Source organism: Muntiacus reevesi, chromosome 5 (assembly GCF_963930625.1).
Source record: "Muntiacus reevesi chromosome 5, mMunRee1.1, whole genome shotgun sequence".
Classification (NCBI taxonomy): Eukaryota; Metazoa; Chordata; class Mammalia; order Artiodactyla; family Cervidae; genus Muntiacus; species Muntiacus reevesi.
The window spans coordinates 87,536,170-87,560,079 of NC_089253.1; the positions used below are offsets into that span (position 1 = coordinate 87,536,170).

General features: G+C 40.9%; 1 protein-coding gene across 2 annotated transcripts in view; it reads right to left on the reverse strand.

The window, feature by feature from the left end:
• Positions 1-23,910, reverse strand: part of VPS13D (vacuolar protein sorting 13 homolog D) — a 265,793-nt gene that overhangs the window by 80,548 nt on the left and 161,335 nt on the right. For both annotated transcript variants that reach the window (XM_065935730.1, XM_065935729.1), the window contains exons 63-64: positions 16,323-16,457; positions 15,008-15,175 (exon numbers count right to left, since the gene is read on the reverse strand). In XM_065935730.1, the coding sequence (XP_065791802.1) occupies positions 15,008-15,175; positions 16,323-16,457 (303 nt within the window). The remainder of the gene's footprint in view (positions 1-15,007; positions 15,176-16,322; positions 16,458-23,910) is intronic.

Consider the following 23,910-nt stretch of genomic DNA (forward strand, 5'->3'; position numbering starts at 1 on the left):
GTGGAGGGTCCAAACCCAGGAAGAGCCAGCTTTGCCACGTTTTTCTGCAAAGAGTGTGAGGAATTTTTGGTTTGAGATCTCTTTTAGTAAGAACACGGGAGCTGGACTTCAATGGAAAGGGAGTGGTTAGAGTTGTTACCACATGAAATGTTACTCAAACGAGGCTTCTTAAAGAATTCAATTAAAAAAACAAAAACAAAAAACTGAGGTTAGACATTTTCATTGTTGTGTTTTAACTTTTAAAGGGAAACAAATGGCAAATTCATTGTGTTCAGTCCTAAGAATTTTTCCCTCACTATATATAACATCCATTGCTGCTGCTGCTGCTGCTAAGTCACTTCAGTTGTGTTCGACTCTGTGTAACCCCATAGACGTCAGCCCACCAGGCTCCCCCATTCCTGGGATTCTCCAGGCAAGAACACTGGAGTGGGTTGCCATTTCCTTCTCCAATGCGTGAAAGTGAAAAGTGAAAGTGAAGTTGCTCAGTCGTGTCCAACTCTTAGCAACCCCATGGACTGCAGTCTACCAAGCGCCTCCATCCATGGGATTTTCTAGGCAAGAGTACTGGAGTGGGGTGCCATTGCCTTCTCCAAACATCCATTGAGGCACCTCTATTTGTCTTGCCAATTATTTCTAAACAGCCACCCTATAGCAATCCTACAAAACTCTCCTTGCTAACAATTGTTCTATCGCTAAGTCATGTCTGACTCTTTTCTTCGACCCCTTGGATTGCAGCACACCAGGCTCCTTGCTAACAATAATGAACACAAATTTCAAAGAGGTAAGAAGCATTTCCAGAATCAGGCTGAAAAAAAAATCTACCTGGCTTTGCCCCTTTTGCTTTGCTTCTCAGTGATCCTGTGACTAGAGATTTGCGTGTCCATCTGAGATTTTAGAACCAACCATTCATACAACCCAGCCAGCACAGTAAGGCCCTTTCTTGGAAGTAAGACTTTCCCACAGCCATCTCCCCATGTCAGAAAGCTCCTCTGGCCCTCTGCTCAGGAGACTTATTCTGCTCGGAAAAGCAGTAAGCTTGGAGTCATGAGGCCTGAGCATCAGCCACTGGTGCCAACGCTGGTTGTGTGATTCTAGCAAAACCATTCAACCTGTGTGGCTGAATTTCCCATCACTTGCCCCGTTGGCCCCCTAATGATGTTGCAAGGTTAAGTTTTTCTCACTGACATGAAAGCACTTTAATTCCTGAGAGGGAAAGGGTGCTTTCTAGAGCAGCAAAGTGGTCTATGGGAAAGAGCCTCGGGCCACAGAGGAGCTCTGAGTCCTATCCTCTTCCACAAGCTCCCTGCTGAACCCTAGGAGTTAATTACCCTTGCTGTGACTCACGTGGCAATAATAATACTTGTTTTTTTTTTACACTATGTTTGTGAAGATCAAACAATAACAGGAGTATGCTACAAAGGTTACATTTATATAAAACTACCAGGAGCTATTAGTAACAGGATCCTGAAAGTCAGGAGCCTTTTTACAACTAACTTTGACATCATCCATGCCAATTTCCAAGTTACCAATAAAGAGAAAATACCCCAGCTGGTCAAAATATCCTGCTTTGAAACATGACAAAGGCACCAAAGCTGAAACAATGGGCTGTTTTGGGAAGCATGCTCTGATGAATTTTCATTTCAGTGAAAACACTGAAAACTATCATTTCCAAACCAATGTGTTGTTATATAAATTCAAGATTTCGCAGGAAATGTTGAAACATTTTCCTCTAATAAAGCAAACAGATATTTCCATGAATATTTTAATTCATTAGATTAAGAGGAACTGGGGCTTCCCTTCTTCCCCCGTAACAGTTTTCCAAGGCTTCCTGCTACCTTGTGGAGCCTGGACCTGATCCTCCTTCCATCCAGGTTGTATCCCAGACCTGAGTGATGGGGAATAGAGGAGAAGAAACAGGATCCTGAAAGTCAGCAGCCTTTTTCTACCTGTATTTCCATACATAGAGCATCACGATGCATCTCAGTCAGCTTACAGACATGTTTGAGAGGAAAGTCATACACAAACGTTTCCAAAGTTTCTGTTTACTCCACATGAAAAGCATAAAACAGTTAGGTATTTAAAAATCCAGCAGGTGTTTCACTTACTTCATAACTATTTGTTGAAAGTGTTGTTGTTTAGTCACTAAGATGTGTTCTACTCTTTTGTGAGTCCATGGACTGTAGCCCTTCAGGCTCCTCTGTCCATAGGATTTGCCGGGCAAGAATACTGGAGTGAGTTGCCATTTCCTTCTCCAGGAAATCTTCCTGAACCAGGGAGAGAACCTGCCTCTCCTGCACTGGCAGGCGGATTCTTTACTGCTGAGCCACCAGAGAAGTCCATTTGTTGAAAGTACACCATGTGGAAATGCCATGCCAGATAAAGGAGGGCCCACATGGTTACCACCGGGATCACCTCAACCCTCTTACGACAAATATTTAAGGCTAGTCTCAGGGATATTGGCAAGTTGACGACAGTAAGACCTTCGGCTTCTGGGAGCTTTACGTCTACTGTGGGAGGCAAATGAATAAACACGCAACTGCGTCAAACATTTCACCCCAAGCCAATCTCATCCTTGAGGTTCAGAATAAAGTGTTCTTTTCCCCTCACCTCCAGAGCACTTATTTCACAAAAGTGCAGATGTTTTGCCTGGATTCCAGCTGCAAAACTTATTCCCTCTGTATGATGCTTACTGACTTCTTATCTGCCTTTACCTGCTTCATATCCATTAAAAAAAAAATTAATCTTACTTTCCTAAGTATTTGCCACAGGACCGAGCACCTAATTGATAACGATAAACGTTAAATAGATGTTTGAGACATGCGCACAAATGGTTAGTTTTTTTCCAAGAAAAAATACAGCCATTGCCTTCACGGAAGCACAAAGTGCCCTGGGAATTCAGGGCAGAGAGGACCTTACAGGGCATCAGGACTGGACCTTACACACTCAGAGCCATTTGGCCAGAGATTGGGGAGAAGGGCATTCCAAACAGAGGAAGAGTCACGAGCAACAACAGTGCAAAGATGAGGCGCAAACATGTAGGACTGGGAGAACAGAAAATGACCCGAGTGGCCAGCTTTTTGCCACTCTCTCTTCACATTACTTGACTTCCCCAGTTGGCTCTGAGTTTCAGACCTTATCTGCACCTTCCTCACATGCCTAATTAGGAAGTGTTCTTGTTGCTACAAATTGAACAGAAAGGCTTCCCTACTGGCACTTAATAGAAAAGAAACGAGAGGCCGTCATTGCCATTTACCTGTGACCTACATGCAGCGTGTCTCTGCTACTCTTTACTGACCACCTGGGCCTTCAAGCTGCCACTGGAGGGCTTGCTGAGCCTCCCTGAAGAGTCGGGCCTGGACACATCACCATGTGGCTCTGAGCAAAGCCAAGGCAGAGCCAGACACTGTCCCCTTCTGGAAGTGCCATCATGTCTCCTTCATGGTGTCTCTTATCTCCACTCACCTTCAACAACGCAGAACTGTTCCTGAGAGAAGCTGGAAATTTTCTTTCTGCTGTCTGCTCCACAAAACACTGTGCTCTAAAGAACTGCTCTCATCACACTTCCTGTTTGTGAGCTCCCACATATTTCACACACATGGCACATGGCTAATGAATGAGTCAACAAGCCTCTTTAGGGAAAGATATATTTCCCTCCCCTCCATGTTCTCTGAAACCCATTCTGCAGGGGAAGCATTCTACCAATGCTCAACGACACCGATGACCCATCACCCAAGTCTCAAAGGGAGATGTCGGTCTCTATGGTGTCTGGTAAGATTCCAGAAATACTGCCCAGCAATGTTCTAGAAGTCAGAGGTCAGGGAAGAAGCCCAGAGCTCTACCACTTTCTTTCTGGCCATGTTGAGAAAGTCATTTTCTTTTGATGGGTCTCAGTTTCTTCATGGTGGTGGTGGTGGTGGAGGCTGCGGTGGAAATGGTAAGGAAAACATCACCTGCTTGCTTTCAGGCTCAGAGATGGGATGTGCCGTGCTGTTCTTAGATGCTCAGTTGTGTCTGACTCTCTGCAGACTGTAGCCCACCAGGCTCCTCTGTCCATGGGGATTCTCCAGGCAAGAATACTGGAGTGGGTTGCCATGTCCTCCTCCAGGGGATCTTCCCAACCCAGGGATCAAACCCAGGTCTCCCAAACTGCAGACGGATTCTATACCATCTGAGTCAACAGGGAAGCCCGGACATGGGATGAGATATCTATAAATCCTTCATCAACAACTAAAAATCATGACAAATACAATGCAGTATTATTATTATTCCAGTAAGGAACCTTACTTCTCCTTTCCTCCAAGAAGCAAAGCCCAGATCAGGTCAATAGAACTAGCCAACCATAAAACCCTCAGGACAACATACCAACCCCAGTATTCTTCATTGGCTTCTAAACTGCAGCAATGGTTTATCACTAAGCATCTGAAAGCCAATGTGCCAGCAGAATTCAGAGACATACACACCTCCACAAAATGTGAAAAGCTGTACTTTGGAGTAAAGGGAAGTGAGCAAAGAAAGAAAAGGACTGTTGGAGAGAGTGAGTTTATTTTCTGCCTTCAGTTGATAGTTGCTGTTTAGTCGTTAAGTTGTGTCTGACTCTCTTGTGACCCATGGACTTTATAGCCTGCCAGGCTCCTCTGTTCATGGGCTTTTCTCAGCCAAGAAAACTGGAGTGGATTGCCATTTCCTCCTCCATGGAATCTTCCCAACCCAGGGATCAAACCTGTGTCTCTTGCATTGACAGGCAGATTCTTTACCACTAAGCTGCTAGGGAAGCCCTCAATTGATAGTGGGAAAGCACAAATCTCCCTACTTTCATGACCTCTATGCTGAAAACCAAATATTTTAAAGTGACATCCTACTTGTTCAGAAATACTTACAGTAGTAAAGTTCAATAAATGGCTTAACAAAAGTATGATTTCACATGTACATTTAGGGGAAGCTGGCTATTGGAGCACACGCTGAGGTGGCTTGAAGGTCTGCTCCCCAAGCAAATTAGAGGAAAGGCCTACATGTGTAAACTGAATTATTTAAATCTGAATAAATCTTAAATGAAGCATATTGAGTGCGCAAGAGAGTAAAAGTCAGCTTCCGCAAACACTTTCAAGTCACTTTCTGTTTGGTTATGGAAAACTTTCAATCTTTTTGTCCCATTTCAATCCTTTTACTCGAGAGTAGGGAATCCTCAGTAGTAAAGATTAATTCAGAAAGCCTGGAAATCACAGTTGAAAAAATCTCAAAGTCCAACACAGAGGGGAAAAGTTGGGAATGAATGGAGCACTGTTTGAGCTTTACTTTAAAATGCTGTTTCGATTGCTGGTGTTTTAGCTTCTATGATGGTTGGGTTTGGTAGAGGGTTATATCTGAGAAGCTGGATCATGTGGAGAAAAAATATACAGACTCCCAAACCACTTTTTCCTAAAACTTATGGCTCCTTAATTATTAAACTTTAATTAAGGTAACTGACTTTACCTTACTTTTTCTTATCTATAAAGCGGAGATAACCCTTCCTTCTTAGAGGGTACATGTGAAAATTAAATGAGATAGTATCTGTAAAGCTCCTAGCCCCTCCTTACCTGACATACAGGAGCCACCCAATAAATAATGGCTCCATTACCCACATCCTTTTCTGACTCTTAAGGATAGCATTCCAAGATTCCTCTCTTTCTCCTAAGAAAACACTTTGATTTAGCTTTTCTTCAAAAATGGAGAGAGACATAACAATTACAGGGGAGAAAGAGGGAAAGAAAACCAAAGGGACCTTCCAAACGGAGTGATTGTTCAGATTTTTACTGCCAAGAATTAGAATTTGATTTGTTCTATAGTCATGTGTTTATAAAAAAAAAAAAATAAGTTATAGTTTGTCTCAGTTTCGTCACAGTTTTTCAAGAGGGGCCAAATACTGATTGAAATGCAGAAAAGAGATGAACTACCACCTCTCTGGGGGTAACCAGTCAACCTAAGAAAAGCCTGAACATATTATTCTTTTACTCACCATGTTTACACGAGGGTAGAAAACCACTACTCTTTGGGGGCCACAAATATTTCCTCTCTTTTCAATTTAGCAACTGAGCAGACTTTTCCACCACCATAGACTACAGGGTTGGAAGACAGAGTGAATTCCTCTGAAACATGAGATGTTTGGTCTAAGAAGATAACTAACGACCTGACTCTTAACTGAACTACGACCAAGAAATGAAGACAAGTTTTAAACTCTTCCAATCTTCCTGTTTCAAAAACAGAGCATTAATGGTGGTGTCATTCCCTCCTACTTCTGGCCGAGCTGCTTGATGAGGGTGGACCGAGAGGAAAGCTGAGCCCCACTCACCAGCCTCCTTGAGGAGCAAGGGTGCTCAAATGGGGCAGGTGGGGATGGCCTGGGAATTCTGGCCACTCATGGGACTCTCATGCCTCCACCAGACCTGTCCATCCCCGCCCAATACACTTCCAATTCCCACAAATATTTGAGGTTTGACCAAGTTAGGATAGGTCACTGCTGGGTCATTCAGCATCTAAAATTATTTGCCTCTAACCAAAAAGAGCTCAGACTAAGGGAATCATTTTAGTGTTCAAGGTTATCAGAGGAAAATAAAACAAAAGCTCTGTTGCCAAGAATTTGAGTCATTTCTCTACATACAACAACTTCAAGGCACCTCCTCTTGGCTGGAAAAGAAATCCCTTGGGTGACTTATTTCGGATCAAAGTCGTTTTGAAAATAGAAAACTCTACATTCTCAAAGGGATAGATCACTGTCTGAAGTGAATTTCATTTAACCTAAAGTTTTATGCCAACTTAAACACACGAAAGCCCCAATGCTTATAAGAAGGCATTCACCTCTTCCTTGCTTATAGGTACATGGAAAAGCTATTAAGGGGATAATCAGCTCAACTATAAAATGGAGCAGTCATACATAATGACAAAAACAGATACAAGTCATAAATTGCCTTTTCCCCTTCAGAATCCATGCAGGCAGGCACTCCAGTACATTCTTTTGTGCAAAGATAAAACTTTTGCCTTGAATAAACAGTGGCTTAGTCTCAGTTGAGCCTTATAAATAGACTGCCTACAAAACAAATACAAACAAATGCTGTTTATCTTAAACAAAAGGCAGATGGACCTCTCTGCCCTCAATCAGTTCACAGTATATATGATAGAAGTCTGGCTAGTGGGAGAGGCTGGCTGAGAATCTCTGGGTGCAGGGACACGAGCCGGTTTCCACTGGATTACTGCTGTGCCCAGATCTGGTTTTGTAGGCACGAAGGACCAGCGAAAGGCTCTCTTAGAAGGGAAGTGTCTCCTCCACACACGGTACCCCAAGTAAAGACCAAAGAACAAAATACCATCTAAAGTGCTAGCTAAGTTTCCCACTGAACTATCCAAACAGTCTCAATTTCCTACTCTCTCTTTCCCACTTCACTTGCTTATGCATATATGTGTGTTAGTCACTCAGTCGTGTCTGACTCTTTGTGACCCCATGGACTGTGTTCCGCCAGGCTCCTCTGTCCATGAAGTTTCCCAGGCAAGAATACTGGAATCAGCTGCCATTTCCTCCTCCAGGGGATATTCCCAACCCAGGGATCAAACTTGCATCTCCTGCACTGGCAGGCAGATTCTTTACCACTGAGCCATCAGGGGGGCCCCAAGAATGGCCACAACCAGCACCACTTCCTGAGAGCCTGCTTTATGACAGAGGTGATGTGACAGCGGTCATCTTACAAGCTAACCAAGTGATGTCAAATAATAAGCTTCTGGTGGAAAATTAACAGTAATTAATTTTTCATGTTCTCTCTAGTGCCTGGAAGAAAGCCTCCTACACACAAAGGAGAAACAACATACAAGGGAAAAAACAAAGTCTTTAGAATTAGCTGGACTTGGTTTCATATCATTCCTGTCATTTCCAGTTGCACGACCTTGAAAAAATCTCTTTAAGTCTCAGTTTCCTGATTTGAAGAATAGAGCTTAACAAACACAAGACAATATATGTAGGGAGCCTAGAAGAAGGCCTGACAAAGAGAAGACGTTCAATTAATGTTTATAAGTAAGTATGTTCTTCATAAAGAGACAGGGCGTTTCAACCTTGTTTTTGCATCTTTTTCCCTACTAATGCTGCCTGTACCAAGAAACATATAAAACTATTAGGTCTTTATCCAATTCACAACAAACAAAACTGATTTAAACAATAAAACAATGGCTAAAGGTATATAGAATAAAATGTTATTAACTAAAACTAACAGAAAATTCATATCTCCTTGACAAAAATTTAGATCTGTAGAATTTGAGCTGGGAATTCTGAGCTTGGTAGAAATAAATGCTCCAAAATCAAAGAGAGAAATAAACCCATCACAAAACTGTAGAAGTTATCAGTAAAACTAACCCTTAGTGAATAAGGAACAAAAATTTTAATTCCATGAACAACAACTGACTTTGATGAAAAAACTCTTAGTCAAAAACAGGCAAAAACCGTAACTGAAAAAGACACATGTACCCTAATGTTCACTGCAGCACTATTTACAACAGCAAGGAGATGCAAGTAACTTAGATGTCCATTGACAGATGAATGGATAAAGACGTTGTGTTACATACATACAATGGAATATTACTCAGCCATAAACAGGAATGCATTTGAGTGAGTTCTAATGAGGTGGATGAACCTATAGCCTATTATGGAGTGAAGTAGGTCAGAAAGTATATGCAGAGGACATCATGTGAAACGCTGGGCTGGATGAATCACAGGCTGGAATCAAGATTGTCAGGAGAAATATCAACAACCTCAGATATGCAGATGATACCACTCTAATGGCCGAAAGTGAAGAAGAAGTAACTGAAGAAGAACTATTGATGAAAGTGAAAGAGGAAAGTGGAAAAGCTGGTTTAAAACTCAACATTCAAAAAACTAAGACCATGGCACCCAGTCCCATCACTTCATGGCAAATAGAAGGGGAAAAAGTAGAAACAGTGACGGATTTTCTCTTCTTGGTCTCCAAAATCACAGTGAACAGTGACTGCAGCCATGAAATTAAAAGACACTTTCTTGCTCCTTAAAAGAAAAGCTATGACAAACCTAGACAGTGTATCAAAAAGCAGAAACATCACTTTGCTGACAAAGTTCCATGTAGTCAAAGCTATGGTTTTTCCAGTAGTCATGAACAAATGTGACGGTGGGACCATAAAGAAGGTTGAGTGCTGAAGAATGGATGTTTTTGAATTGTGGTGCCGGAGAAGACTCTCGAGAGTCTCTTGGACAGAAGAGGCCAAAGCAGTGCATCCTAAGGTAAATCAACCCTGAATACTCATTGGAAAAACTGATGCTGAAGCTCCAATACTTTGGCCAACTGATGCAAAAAGCTGACTTGTTGGAAAGGACCCTGATGCTGGGAAAGATCGAGGGCCAGAAGACAAGGGGGCAGCAGAGGATGAAATGGTTATACAGCATCACTGATGCAACGTACATGAATGGAGCAAACTCTGAGAGACAATGAAGGACAGGGAAGCCTGGTGTACTGCAGTCCATGGGGTCACAGAGTCGGACATGACTAGCGACTGAACAGGAAGTCAGAAAGAGGAAAACAAATATATTAACGCATATATACGGAATCTAGAAAGATGGTACTGATGAACATACCTGCAGGGCAGCAATAGAGATGCAGGCATAGAGAACAGACTGTGTGCACAGTTGGGGAAGGAGAGGGTGGGACAAACTGAGACGGGTGCATTGAAACGTATACATCACCCTATGTAAAACAGATAGTAGGAATCTGCCGTACGACACAGGGAGCGCAACCCAGTGCTGTGACAACCTGGGAGGTGGGACGGGGTGGGAAGTGGGAGGGAGGTTCAAGAGGGAGGGGACGTATGTATGCCTACGGCTGATTCATGTTGATGCATGACAGAAACCAACACAAAATTGTAAAGAAATTATCCTCCAATTAAAAATCTATAAATGAATTTTTTTTAAAACACAGAAAATTATTAAAATATTTGTATTCATAAGTGTAGAGTCATAAAACATTACTGGGATCAGAAAAGTACCCAAGATGAAGAGCATCTTATATTGTCTTGATGAGGACACAGAGAGAGGGATGGAAAGTGGGACAGAGCAGAGGTTCTATGATGATCAGAAGTGCTCCACTCCTTTGCAGGAAGAAACTATGCTATTGGCTTTCTTCCCTTAGGAAGACCAGATGACAGTTGTGCAGAGAAAACACTGAGTTACTACAGGGGCAGAAAAGAGAATGGAATCATTTGTTCTACTGTTAACATCTGAGACTTTCCTAGTTTACAAAGAACTTTAAAAGAAAATTTTAAGAATAACTGCAATTTTCCTATAAGTAATGAAAATAATCACAAAATAATTACAGAGAGAAGGGAATGAGAGTCTAAGAGAGGAAATTTATTCAATGGATGTCCCCCCGCCATGAATTCTCTGGCTTTCAGAGGTTAGAGGGTCTTATATTCAAATGATACCCAACAAGAGAAAAGTATGCTTTTTTCATTCATGCTGCAGAGAGAAACCTGTTCCTCTGTCAAGGTTTTAGAATCTGAAATGTTGTGCTTTTTTTAAATAAATCATATTCCTAGAAAGGATTCCAGGAGCAACCATCTTATCATGGCCTTAGGAACAGGATCGGATCTCTTGAGGTTCTACTCAAAGGGTGTGAGTTCTTTTGCCAAGATCCAGGCAAAAGGGTCATGGAAAGATGCTCACAGCTCTGTGGCTAACCCCTAAATCATATCATCTTTGATCTGGAATCCATAGGTGATTTCTGGGGGTTGGGAGACCAGAAGAAGAGGCTAAGAGAAATAAAGGGGATAAAAGGCAGAGATTACCTCCTAGTTGTAGCTCCTTGATGCTAACAGTAAATAAAGTAAACAACAGTTTAAAATATAATGAGAAATTCCAGAAGTGGACATGATAGACCAGAAATTAAAAATGTTCTGTGAAGAATTCATATATACCCACAGACAACTAAGACCTGCAGATCTATTACCTTCTTATGACAGAATGATTTTCCTTTTAACTTGATGGAGAGGGTTGTTACCTCTTCATCTCCTTTGCTCCTCAGGTCAGTGGGGACAAGGGAAAGTACCAACACCTTCTTACAGGTTAAACAAAACAAAAACAAAAAACTAAAATCTCTTGAGATGGACAGAGATAAAGGTTATTTAAAAGCAGGAATGGGCAGAACCCAGGTTTTCTGACTACTAGGTGCCTTTAACGCTCAACCCTAAGTCTGCACTAATGACTTATGATCTCAAGAGGCATGAAGCTCTCTGACAATCCAATAAAAACTTCAGATCTTTGTTCCAGGAAAATACACACACACACACACACACACACACACACACACACACACACTATTTATAATTAATTTTAAGAGGTTTATGGGGCTATTCCACTCCATCCAAAGCCTACTAAACCAAGCCCTTTGGACTTTGCAGCCAAGAGGGACTGGCGGGAGGGGGCTTGGTGAGGTGCAGTTCTGCCTTGTCTGACCCCGTTCTTTAATCACTGGCACTCTTTAAAGGAATACTTCCCACAGGCCAACAGTTGATTACTGTGGTCATTTGCACTTCCTTAAACTCTTCTTGTATACACAGAAAAGCAAACAAAACATTCCCCCAAAGCAACATGAAAGGTCTGATTGCAACCCACAAAACTACAAGAAAATGGAGATCTGCAGCCAAATTGCATACATGCAGAATCACAGATGACCTGAATGGGCATTCAGCGGACAGACCTGGTCTTTGACGCTACCACTTTCAAAAGGAAGTGGTAATTTTAAGTTTCTTTGCTTTCTCATGATAGATAATGTGGACTAATTGCTATAGCACATCCAGGGTTTGGGTATCAAAATAAATTACACAGCTATTCCTCTGAGTAGCAGTCTGTGATGCCCATTCTGATTAGCCCATTAAAGGCAAGAAAAAAACATGAAGGACACCAATCCTATGGGAAGCAGCGTTCCCACTCAAGTACCTTTATGCAAATCCAACAACAAGATAAAGCACAATATCCAGCAAACACAGGCATACTGCCACCCAGGCCTTTGGATGGACTTAGGGGTGAGAACAGAGGCAAGAAGTATTCTGCCTTCCCTTCTGCTCAAGTTATATTCTCACGCTGACCCTCAAGCTTCAAAAATAGTTTTTCCAGGGGAAACAGAAGAACCAGGAGATGAATGAGATGCCCCTGAATGAGACAGAATCAAAGAACGGGCCGACCCTTTCCATAGGAATGCTGCAGAGAAATGCACCCACAGTCTCACCTGTAGAGAGTTTGGGCAAATTCCCCACATCTTCATTCTCAACCACAAGGTAGCCAGGGGGTCCTAACGGCCAAACTGGCCCAATGGAGTGTGGCTCTCCCACTCGCAGAGCCTCAGACCCTCCCCCCTGTAGACCATAAGACACTGGTTTTCATTTCAAGTGCATTAACAGTTTCCCAGGTGGTGCTAGTAGTAAAGAACCCGCCTACCAATGCAGGAGACATTAAGAGACAACAGGTTCAGTCCCTGGGTTGGGAAGATCCTGAGGAGGAGGGCACGGCAACCCACTCCAGTATTATTTCCTAGAGAATCCCATGGACAGAGGAGCCTCATGGGCTATGGTCACAGAGTCAGACATGACTAAAGCGACTTAGCACAGCACAATGGTTTCTTGGTGACCAAAGTGTAAAGATTTTACACTGATGCAAACCAAAGAGTCAAAATGAAAACCCCTTTTTCTTGTTCAGTCTGTGTTTTTCAAAATTTTCATAATGTCATACCTCACTTTATTTTCACAGTAAGTTATAAGGTCAGGGCATATACCAGGTTAAGGAAGACCTCTAAATAAATGATATGTCTTGTATTTTTCAAGTGAAAACAAAGCCCAGGGGAACAAAAATAAAAAACGAAGTATAAAAACAAAGACACTGTCCTATGTTAATTAGTTTTAAAAAATTAAGTAAGATCCTTAAACTAAGCGTTTACATTTAAATTTTTTTTTGAAGTATAGCTGATGCACAAAGTTATACAAGCTACAGGTGCACAAAAGTAAATATGTTGAGTGCATATGTTTATAACCAGTTCAGTAGCTAAGAGAACACTGAGGAACCTGTGCCAATTTTATGTTGCTGTCAGGGGTGCAGGTCCAAGGGCAGCAGAGGCAATGATTCAAGGCAGAAATGTGCAGACTCATTCAGACTTTGACCCTGAGTGTGTTTCTAAACCATGATTTAGAAAGTATCTTGCCTCTCTACATTCCACCCTTTCTCTAAAAGTAAGAGTACTGCCTGTTTTGAACCACAAGTCAAACAGTACATTTTGTTCTGGTTTAACTCTCTTAAGTCCAGCACAGGCATACCTCAGAGAGATTGAGGGATAAAGCAAATATTGCAATAAAGTGAGCTGCACAGATTTTTTGATTTCTCAATGAACATAAAATCATGTTTATACTACAGTGTAGTTGATCAAGTGCACGACAGTATTGTGTCTAAAAATATAAGGCACCTATCTTAATTTTTAAAATACTTTATTGCTAAAAAATGCTAACCATCATCCAAGTCTTCAGCAAATCATAATCGTTTTGCAAAACTAACATCAAAGATCACTTATCACCATAACCAATATAACCATAATGAAGAAGACTGAAATATTTCAAGAATTACCAAATGTGACAGAGACACAAAGTGAGCTGATGCTGTTGGAAAAATGGTGTTGACAGACTTGCTGGACACACAGGCCTGCCACAAGCCTTCAATTTGTAAACAACTGTAAATAATCTGTGAGGTGCAATAAAAAGAGATCTGCTGGTATTGAAGAAACTGATCTGATTAAAGGACCATCATCTCTAGGAAAGAGTGTGGAAAACAGGAATAAATTTCCAACTTGCATACACTGTTATCAAGAGTGTTACAAAACACAGAAATGTTGGCTGTTCAATTCCATCTCCTTCCCTGCTCACATCATGAACTCACATCATGAATTCCTATGTGGCACCTGAAAGGCTCTCTACAGTGAAGCCACCACCATCATGGTCATGACACAAATGGGCCTGTGACTTTGCCATGGCAACGCACTACGGTAAACTAGTGGGGCATACAGGTGCTTTCCCAACGCTCGTTCATTCATGAAAAGGACAGTCTCTAAAAGGACTCCACGGTGAGCTGACAGGAAGGGGAAGAAACCAGAGTCTTTAGATGCATTTTGTATGTTATGAAATGGCAACCCCCCTCCCCACCACCTTCAACTACCTTCACCTTTTCCAGCTTCACATGTAAAGTCAGCTTCCACCAAAAATTAAACTGTGGAATAACAAGATGGCCACCAAACAGGAGGCCAGAGCACAAAACAGCCAACTAGAGCGCAAGACACAGGAGAATCACATTGCTGCCATCCTGCAGGTAACTTAGGGGCTCGCTTCACTCTGGAAGGCTGTACCTCAGTTTGGATTCTATCTGGTGAGCTGTGCGGGTTAGCTGGTAGATTTCAGGCAGAAGAATGGCACAATCAAACTATGTTTTAAAGAGAGTTCAGGGACGTCCCTGGTGGTCCAGTGTTTAAGGTTTCACCTTCCAACGCAGGGGGCAATCGATCCGCATTAGGAAGCTAAGATCCCACATGCCTCGAGGTCAAAAATCCAGAACAGAAGCAATATTGCAACAAATTCCATAAAGGCTTTAAAAATGGTCCACATCAAAAAATTCTTAAATAAATGAAATAATATAAGAAGCGAGTTCATGCTGGCAGCACTGTGAAAGCTGTGGTGAAGTCCGGCCAGGGGGCTATGACAGTGGCCCTGGAAACAGACAACCAGCACATGGACAGAGGCAGTGGGAATGGAGAGGAGAAAGAAGAGAGTGCAGAGGCGCACTCGATGGACCGGGGCCTGGTTACAGGAGGGGAGGGAAAGACAGTGAAGCCAGGGCCACGCATGTAACTTTTCACAACCTATTAATTATAAAAGAACTACAGTAATGGAGAGAACTCTTGAGGCTAATTCCAGTGGAACTACACCTCAATTTCCTTACCTTGGCAGCAGAATTTGATACTCCATGGGTAACATTTCTGATAAGGCCCCCAACGTTTCCATACTTTATCAGTCCAGTCACCCCTTCAGAAACGTCATTCAAAAGCCCCATGGGGTTGCCAAGGAAGTCCACTGACCCCAGGATCCGAGCTGCCTGACTAAGGAGTTCCTGTCAAATGGAGCAGGGAGAGAAGAAAAAACCAGCCTCTTTTTATATCTGCAGGTTGAGTGTCCCAAGCAAAAAGATTATAAATCAGTCTTGTCCTCCATTCCCACCACTAATTGCTCTTTATTTCTCAACTGTGAGCTCCTGCCCTTCCTAAGCTCCACCCTAAACCTCTCCCAATACACATATCCCAGAGGTTATCCTCAACACTCTCATATGTACTCTTCAAAGCCATTTACAAGAAAAAAGCTATGAAAGAGGAAAGACTCTATAAGTATTTATTAGTACACACATCGCACTCTCCTTTCCATCGTTCTATAAATATGGAATCAACAAGCAGCAGAGAGAATTTTAACAGGAAAGTGAGGGAGGGATGTGGAGCCCCTCAGAGTTTGTGGAGCAGGCGGTATGCATAGAGCAGGCAAGCTCAGACCTACCCCGCACCCCCCAACCTCCTGGACCTCCACGGCCTGATTCCACCATTCCAGTGACATCCGCTATCCCTTCCTGCTCACAGTGCAGTAGAAACATCACCAGTGAGTGAGGTCAAGGAAGGAAGCAAGGAGGGAGAAGGAGAGGGAGAGACGGCAACAGGAACAGGACATACTTCACCTTTGACAGCTAAGAAGTTTGATATGATCCTGACCTATCTAGTCATCGAAGAGTATATATGTGTTGGCTTTGCATTTGGTTCTTTGCAGTCAGGATAATAAATGCAAAATGGAAAATGCCCAAACTTGATTAAAAAAAAAATTTAAGTTCAACTCTAGGGCAGGATCTCACATGTTCCAAGAACACTGGTGTGGTTGTTGAAAGTAAGCCCATGCCCAATAAACAGCGTTCACAGTCTTGTGTTATCATGAAAGCATCAATTAAACCCTTGGTAAGAGTTGTGACTGATCTAGTGGAAGGTCCTGAGACTAGTCCTAAGAAACAAGACTAACAGCTTGTAAGTCAGAAGCACTGTTTGGGGATTTTCATGATGTGCGTGGACTTCGTAGGCTGTGTGACATGACTCCATAACACAATGGTCAGGGCTGAAATGTTCAGCTGGGCTGCTGGCAGTAATGTCTCAGTAACCAGAATTCCCAAACAACTAAAAGAAGCATTCCGCTCGTGCTCCAGCCACGAGGACCACTCCAAAGCTCACCTCCTGGAAATGTTTGAGGATATCATTGATGATGAAGTCCTTGGTCTCATAGGGATGCACTCGAGTGAATGGATCTAGATTGATCACAGCGTCTTCAAATCGAATCAATGGAAATCCCAAGGTGCTTTTCAGGGCCTAGTTAGGGAAGAAAGGCAACAACACACTTCAGCCATACGATGGCCTTCTACAGTACTGTAATTCTGGATTCCATGAAAGCTACAAGTCATGTCAACTTTCCAATGGGAGTCAAGGTTATGATATTCATAAATAAGGATTTTCCAGGTAAACATTAGGAAGATACACACACACATACATACACACAGAAGTATCATCCAAAGTAACATATTATCACATAGAAATAAATACCTGAGCTTCACAGCATAATTCTTTATGATCTGTTTTGGATCTATATGTTTGTCATGTTTTACTTTCTTTTTTTTTTTTTCCAGATTTTTTAATGTAGACCATTTTTAAAGTCTTCATTGAATTTGTTGCAATATTGATTTTATGTTGTGGTGTTCTGGCCATGAGGCATCTGGGACCCCACCTTCCCGACCAAGGATCAACCCCTGCCCCCCTGTACTGGAAGGCAGATTCTCAACCACTGGACCACCAGGGAAGTCCCATGTTTTACTTTTTCACTGAAATATACCACTCATATGGAAAGGTGTACTCATCAAATGAATGGTTCAATAATTTTTCTCCAAGTAAACACAACCACAGTGACAGACTTTATTTTCTTCGATTTCAAAATCACTGCAGATGATGACTGCAGCCATGAAAGTAAAAGATGCTTGCTCCTTGAAAGAAAAGCTATGACAAATCCAGAGAGCGTATTAAAAAGCAGAGATGTTACTTTGGCGACAAAGGTTTGTATAGTCGAATCTATGGTTTTCCCAGTAGTCATGTATAGATGTGAGAGCTGGACCATAAAGAAGGCTGAACACCAAAGAACTGATGCTTTTGAGCTGTGGTGTTGGAGAAGACTCTTCAGAGTCCCGTGGACTGCAAGGAGATCAAACCAGTCAATCCTAAAGGAAATCAATCCTGAATATTCATTAGAAGGATTGATGCTGAAGCTGAAGTTCCAATACTTTGGCCACCTGATGCAAAATGCTGATTCATTAAAAAGACCCCAATGCTGGTAAGGACTGAAGGCAGGAGGAGAAGGGGAAGAGAGGACAAGATAGTTAGATGGTATCACTGACTCAGTGGACATGAGTTTGAGCAAGCTCTGGGAGTTGGTGATGGACACGGAAGCCTGGTGTGCTGCAGTCTGTGGGGTCACAAAGTGTCAGACACAACTGAGCCACTGAACAGAAAACACAACCAAGTAACCACCACCTAGACCAGAAAGGTGGTTATTATCCCCATCCTGGAAGCACCCATCCCCTTGTGAACTCTGTCACGACTCCTTCGTTCCCTAAGGTCAACTTCTATCATTATAGATGAGTTTTTCCTGCTTTGAATTTTACCTAAATGCAATCATCAGTATGGACTTGGTTGCATGTGGCTTCTGACATCAACATTAAGTCTGTGAGTCACTAGGTTGTTGCACACAGCTGCAGTTTAAATATAACTGTCAGTGCTATGCAGTATTCCAACATATGAATAAAACACAATTTATTTAACCACTGCTGTTGATGAACAGTTGTGCTATTTCCAACTTTTTTTTATGAATAGTGGTGTTATGAACATTCTTGGATGTGTCTTTTGGGGCACATTTGTACACATCTTTTTTTTTTAAATATCTACCTGGGAGTGGAACTGCTGGGTCATAAAGAATATACATGTTCAACCTTAGCCTATGCTGCCAAACAGTTTTCCAAAGCAGCTGAACTGGTTTGGCTCCCCTGAAGCAGTCTATGAAATTTCCTGTTAGGCGACATCCTCACCAACACTTGGTATAGAAAGCTTTTTAAGAAACAAATGTTCTGATGGGTGTGTAATGCTAATTCTGTGTGGTTTTAACTTCCATTTTCTTGTTCAAGGATGAGATTAAGCACCTGATAATATACACATCAGCCTTGTGGATATACTTTTTTGTTAAGTGCCTACTCAAGGCTTTTTCTCATTTGCACAGTGGATTGTCTGTTTTTTCCTTATAGTTTTGTAGGTGTTTTTCTTATACATTTTGTATACAAGTCTGTTTCATGAATGCTTTGCAAATATCCTCTCCCATTCTGTGACTTGTCTTACCACTCTTTGGTGCTTTTTGATAGCAAATATTCTTAGTTTTAATGAAATCCAACTTAACAATCTTTCCCTTTATGATAGGAATGTTCTACGTTGTAGTTAAGAAATTATCTACACTAAGGTCATAGAGATATTCGCATTTATTTACTTGTAGAATTTTTATTGTTTTACTCTTCAAATCTACAACCTACTTGAACATGACTCTCTCTCTCTCTCTCTCTCTCTCTCTCTCTCTATATATATATATATATATATATATATATAAAGCAGAGATCAAGAAGTATTCTTTCCAGAGAGGTATCTTATCATCTTAATAATATTTATTGAAGGGCCATCCTTGCCCTTATTGTAGTACAATGCAATTTTGTCAAAAGTCAAGAGACTGTGCTCATGTGTCTGTTTCTGGATTATCATTTTGTCCTGCCTTCTGCCAATACTAAGCTATCTTAATTACTGTAGTTTTATAATAATTTTGAAGTCTAATAGTAAGCTCTTCAACTCTGTTTTCTTCAGGATTTTGGGCTACATTTTGCACTTTCCAAGTAAATTTCAGAATCAGCCTGTCAATTTGCCACAAAAAAAAATTGCTAGAATTTTCATAATGATTGTATTGAATCTATACATCAATTTGAGAAATGACAACTTTACAATATTCCATCTTGCAGTGTATTAACGAGGTGCATCCCTTTATCTGTTTATTTTTAAAATTTTTCTCAGTAATATTTCATTGCTTTCTGTGCAGAGGTCTTGTACACACTGTTGGATTTATTCCTAGACATCAAGGGGTACAGTAAAAATGGCCACAAATTCTTTGCACTTCTACCAAGTCTATTTCCCCTTCACCTGAATCTGCACTGACCATATAATTTACTTTAAACAATAAATGCCACCTAAGTAACACTGAGCAATCTCTGAATTTTGGCCTCAAGAAATCTTGGAGCATCTCCTTCATCCATTTTGATGTTTCCATGATGTGAGGAGGCCAAGACTAGCTTCCTTGAAAATAAGAGACCACGTGGAAGGGGGTTCTGTTGACGGCCAACAACACGCACCTGACATGGTCATAAGGTCATCTTACACTGTTTGGTCTCAGCTGACTGGCAGGTGACTGCAGTTACATCAAAAACTACAGGTGAGTCCAGCAGAAACAGCACCTAGCTACTGCTGCTGCTGCTAAGTCGCTACAGTCACGTCTGACTCTGTGTGACCCCCTAGATGGCAGCCCACCAGGCTCCCCCGTCCCTTCAAATTTTCCTTTTCTCTTTAATTGCTGCTGACCAGAAATACAATTGATTTTTATACAATGTCTTCAGGGACCTTGTTAAATTTACTTATCCATTCTCAAAATTTAGTTGTACATTCTTTTAGATTTTCTAGGTAATCATGCTCTCTACAAATAATAAAGTTTTCATTTTCCTGTCCAGTCTTTGTACCTATTATTTATTTATCTTACTGGCTAGGATGTCTAGCAAAACAGTGAGCAGAAGTGGGGACAATAGCCATCCCTTCGTGCTTTCAACAGACCACCACTGAGTATATTTGGGGTAGATTTCTCATGGAGACACATTGTCAGATCAAGGCAGTTCCTATCTACTTTTTGCTTGCTGACTTCTCATAAATGGATGCTGAATTTTGTCAAAAGATTTTGGTGCAACTATTGAGATAAGCCTATTTTTAATTCTTTCATTTTGCTGATGTGGTGAATGACATGATTTATTTGGACATGTAAACTTGTGAGCACGTGTACTCAGTTGCTCAATCACGTCCGACTCTTTGTGACCCCATGGACTGTAGCCTACCAGGCTCCTCTGTCCATGGGATTCTCCAGGCAAGTATACTGGAGTAGATTGCCATTTTCTCTTTCAAAGAATCTTCCTGACCCAGGGATCCAACATGCATTTCTTGCATCCCCTGCATTGGCAGGCGGATTAACTTACACTCCTGGAATAAATATGATTTGGTTATAATATCTTCATACAATTAGTCCTTGAGCTATGTGCAGGTTAAAAGTGCCAATCCCCTACACAGTTAAAAAGTCTCATACAGCTTTATAGTCAGTTTTCCACATCTACAGTTCTACAACCACAGACTTGACTAATGTGTAGTGCTACACATGATTTAAAATATTAATAATTATAAATGTGTTCAAGACACATTGGACAAAATATCATCAAATTAAATACAGCAATGTATAAGAAGAAAAATACAGGTGACCCTTGAATAACATGGGTTTGAACTACATGGGTCAATAATATATGGATTTTTTTTTCCCAATGGGAAAATTTATAATTTTATATAAATTTATTTAAAATTTATAATTATTAATATTTTAAATCATGTGTCTGATAATGTCAACATCTGATTTATCTGTTTCTAGTGTCCTTTTTTCCTCTTGGTAGGCCTGGTAACTTGTGATTGAATGCTACTTTTTGTATAAAAACTTGTAGATTTTAAATGAGTCTTTAGCTTCAGCAGGCAGTTAAAGGATGAGATGGTTAGGTAGCATCACTGACTCAATGGAAATGAGTTTGAGCAAATTCCAGGAGATAGTGAAGAACAGGGAAGCATGGCGTGCTGCAGTTCATGAGGTTGCAAAGAGTACGGCATGACTTACCAACTGAACAACAAGGCAGTTAAATTAGGGGGTTAATCCAACCGGTGTTTTCAAGGCTGGCTTTCAGTCTTTGTAAAGCTGATGAAGGACAGGGAAACTTGGCCTGCTGCAGTCCATGGGGTCGCAAAGGCACGACCGAGCAACTGAACAATAATAAAGATAATCTTGGTCTGTTTCCATCTTTATAAGATTTGGTATAGTCCTTCAGCAGTCTCAACTGAAAACCAGTTCCATCCCTCCACTTTTAATCTCCCCAGCACCATAAAACTGCTAAAAGATCTATTTAGTTAGCCTCTTGACTGCTGTTTTTTGCTTAGCTTCTCCTAGACTACTTAGAAATTGGCATCTGCTTCAAGAAATAAACAGCTCAAGACTATCGGGGTCCTTGTTCTGCCTGTCCCTTCTCTGTAAGATATGAGCCCCTCCACACCTATGGTCAATTAATCTTCAACAAAGAAGGCAAGAATATACAATGGAAAAAAGACAGTCTCCTCAGCAAGTGGTGTTGGGAAAGCTGGACAGCCGCATGTAAATCAATGAAGCTAGAACACTCCCTCACTCCATACACAAAAATAAACTCAAAGTGGCTTAGAGACTTAAATATAAGACATGTCACCATAAAACTCCTAGAAGAGAACATAGGCAAAACATTCTCTGACATAAATTGTAGCAATGTTTTCTTAGGTCAGTCTCCCAAGGCAATAGAAATAAAAGTAAAAATAAATAAATGGAACCTAATCAAACTTGCAGGCTTTAGCACAGCAAAATAAACCATCAATAAAATGAAAAGACAACCTATGGGCTGGGAGAAAATACTTGCAAACAATGAGACCAACAAGGGCTTAATTTCCAAAATATTCAAACAGCTCATACAACTCAATAACAAAAAAGCAAGCAACCCAATCAGAAAATGGGCAGAAGACCTAAACAGACATTTATCCAGAGAAGACACACAGATGGGCAACAGGCACATGAAAAGATGCTCAACATCACTAATTATTAGAGAAATGCAAATCCAAACTATAATGAGATACCACCTCACACCAGTCAGAATGGCAATCATTAAAAAGTCGATAAATAATAAATGCTACAGAGGGTGTGGAGACAAGGGAACCCTCCTGCACTGTTGGTGGGAATGCAAATTTGTGCAGTCACTATGGAGAAGAGTACATGGAGGTTCTTTAAAAAACTAAAAATAGAGTTTTAGTTTTTTGATCCATATGATCCGGCTATCCTACTCCTGGGCATATATCCAGAGAAAACTCGTTGAAAAGGATACATGCACACCAATGTTCAGAGCAGCACTATTTACAATAGTCAAGACATGGAAGCAACCTAAACATCCATTGACAGATGAATTGATAAAGATATGGTGTGTGTGTGTATATATATATATATACACACACACACACAATGGAATACTACTCAGCTATAAAAAAAATTCAATCTGATGCTGGGAAAGATTGAAGGCAGGAGAAGGGGACGACAGAGGACAAGATGGCTGGATGGTATCACTGACTCAATGGACATGAGTTTGAGCAAGCTCCAGAAGTTGGTGATGGACAGGGAACCCTGGCATGCCGCAGTGCATGGGATCGCAAAAAGTCAGACACAAATGAGTGACTGAACAGCAACAATTAAAAAAAAAGAAGAATGAAATAATGCCATTTGCAGCAACATAGATGGACCCAGAGCTTATCATACTAAGCGAAGTAAATTAGAGAAAGACAAATATCATATGATATCACTTACACATAGAATCTAAAACATGATACAAATGAACTTATTTCCAAAATAGACTCAAAGACATAGAAAACAAACTTGTGGTTACCAAAGGGGAAAGTGGTTGGGGGAGGATAAATTAGGAGTTTGGGATTAGCAGATACAAACTACTACATATAAAACAAATAAACAAGTTTCTACTACATAGCACAAGGAATTATATTCAATATCCCATAATAACCTATAATGGAAAAGATGAAAAAGAATACATATATGTATAACTGAATGACTTTGCTTTACACGTGAAACTAACATAGCATTGTAAATCAACCATACGTCAATTAAAAAAAAGATACGAGGCCCTCAATTACCAGCTCTCTTAATAGCAATGGATTCTCGCTTTTGCTTGACCAGCCCCATGAGACTGTCCAAAGCTTTACTCTGATTCTCTGACTTTTGAGAGCTGCTTTCTGCTTGACTTCTCTACCTTTCTCAATTAGAATTGTCTCAAAAATAAAACCAGAGTTAATGTTTGGTTCACCTGATTGAGTTTCTCTCCTCTCATAAGTTGTGGACCCTCAAGTACTGACTTGGTAACTTTCCAATACCTTCAACAGACTTTTGGGCTTTTCTCGGTCTAGCATTTCTTGTAGTTCTCAGCTGATTTGGGTCTGCTATAAGCCTGTTAACAATTTCTGGATATAGTCTGTTTTCCAATTATATATTTATTTAACATGATTGACATTTAAGGATTTTAGAGAGCATGCCAAGTGCTCTCCTTTTTTAATATAAAAACACTTTTTCATTCATGCTAATAATGTCACTAAATCTCTGATCTGTTTGGAATTTATTCTTATGTAGAGTGTGATAACAAATTTTACTTCATATTTGTCCATATCACTATCTGTACAGTTTAACAGCATTTTAGAACACCTATATATTCCCCATCGAATTAAACTGGCTTTATATTAAAATCTCATATGCAATTTAATGGACTTTCTACTTCATTTTCTCTTATTTTTTAATCCTTCAGCATATATCTTCAGAGTCTGTCTT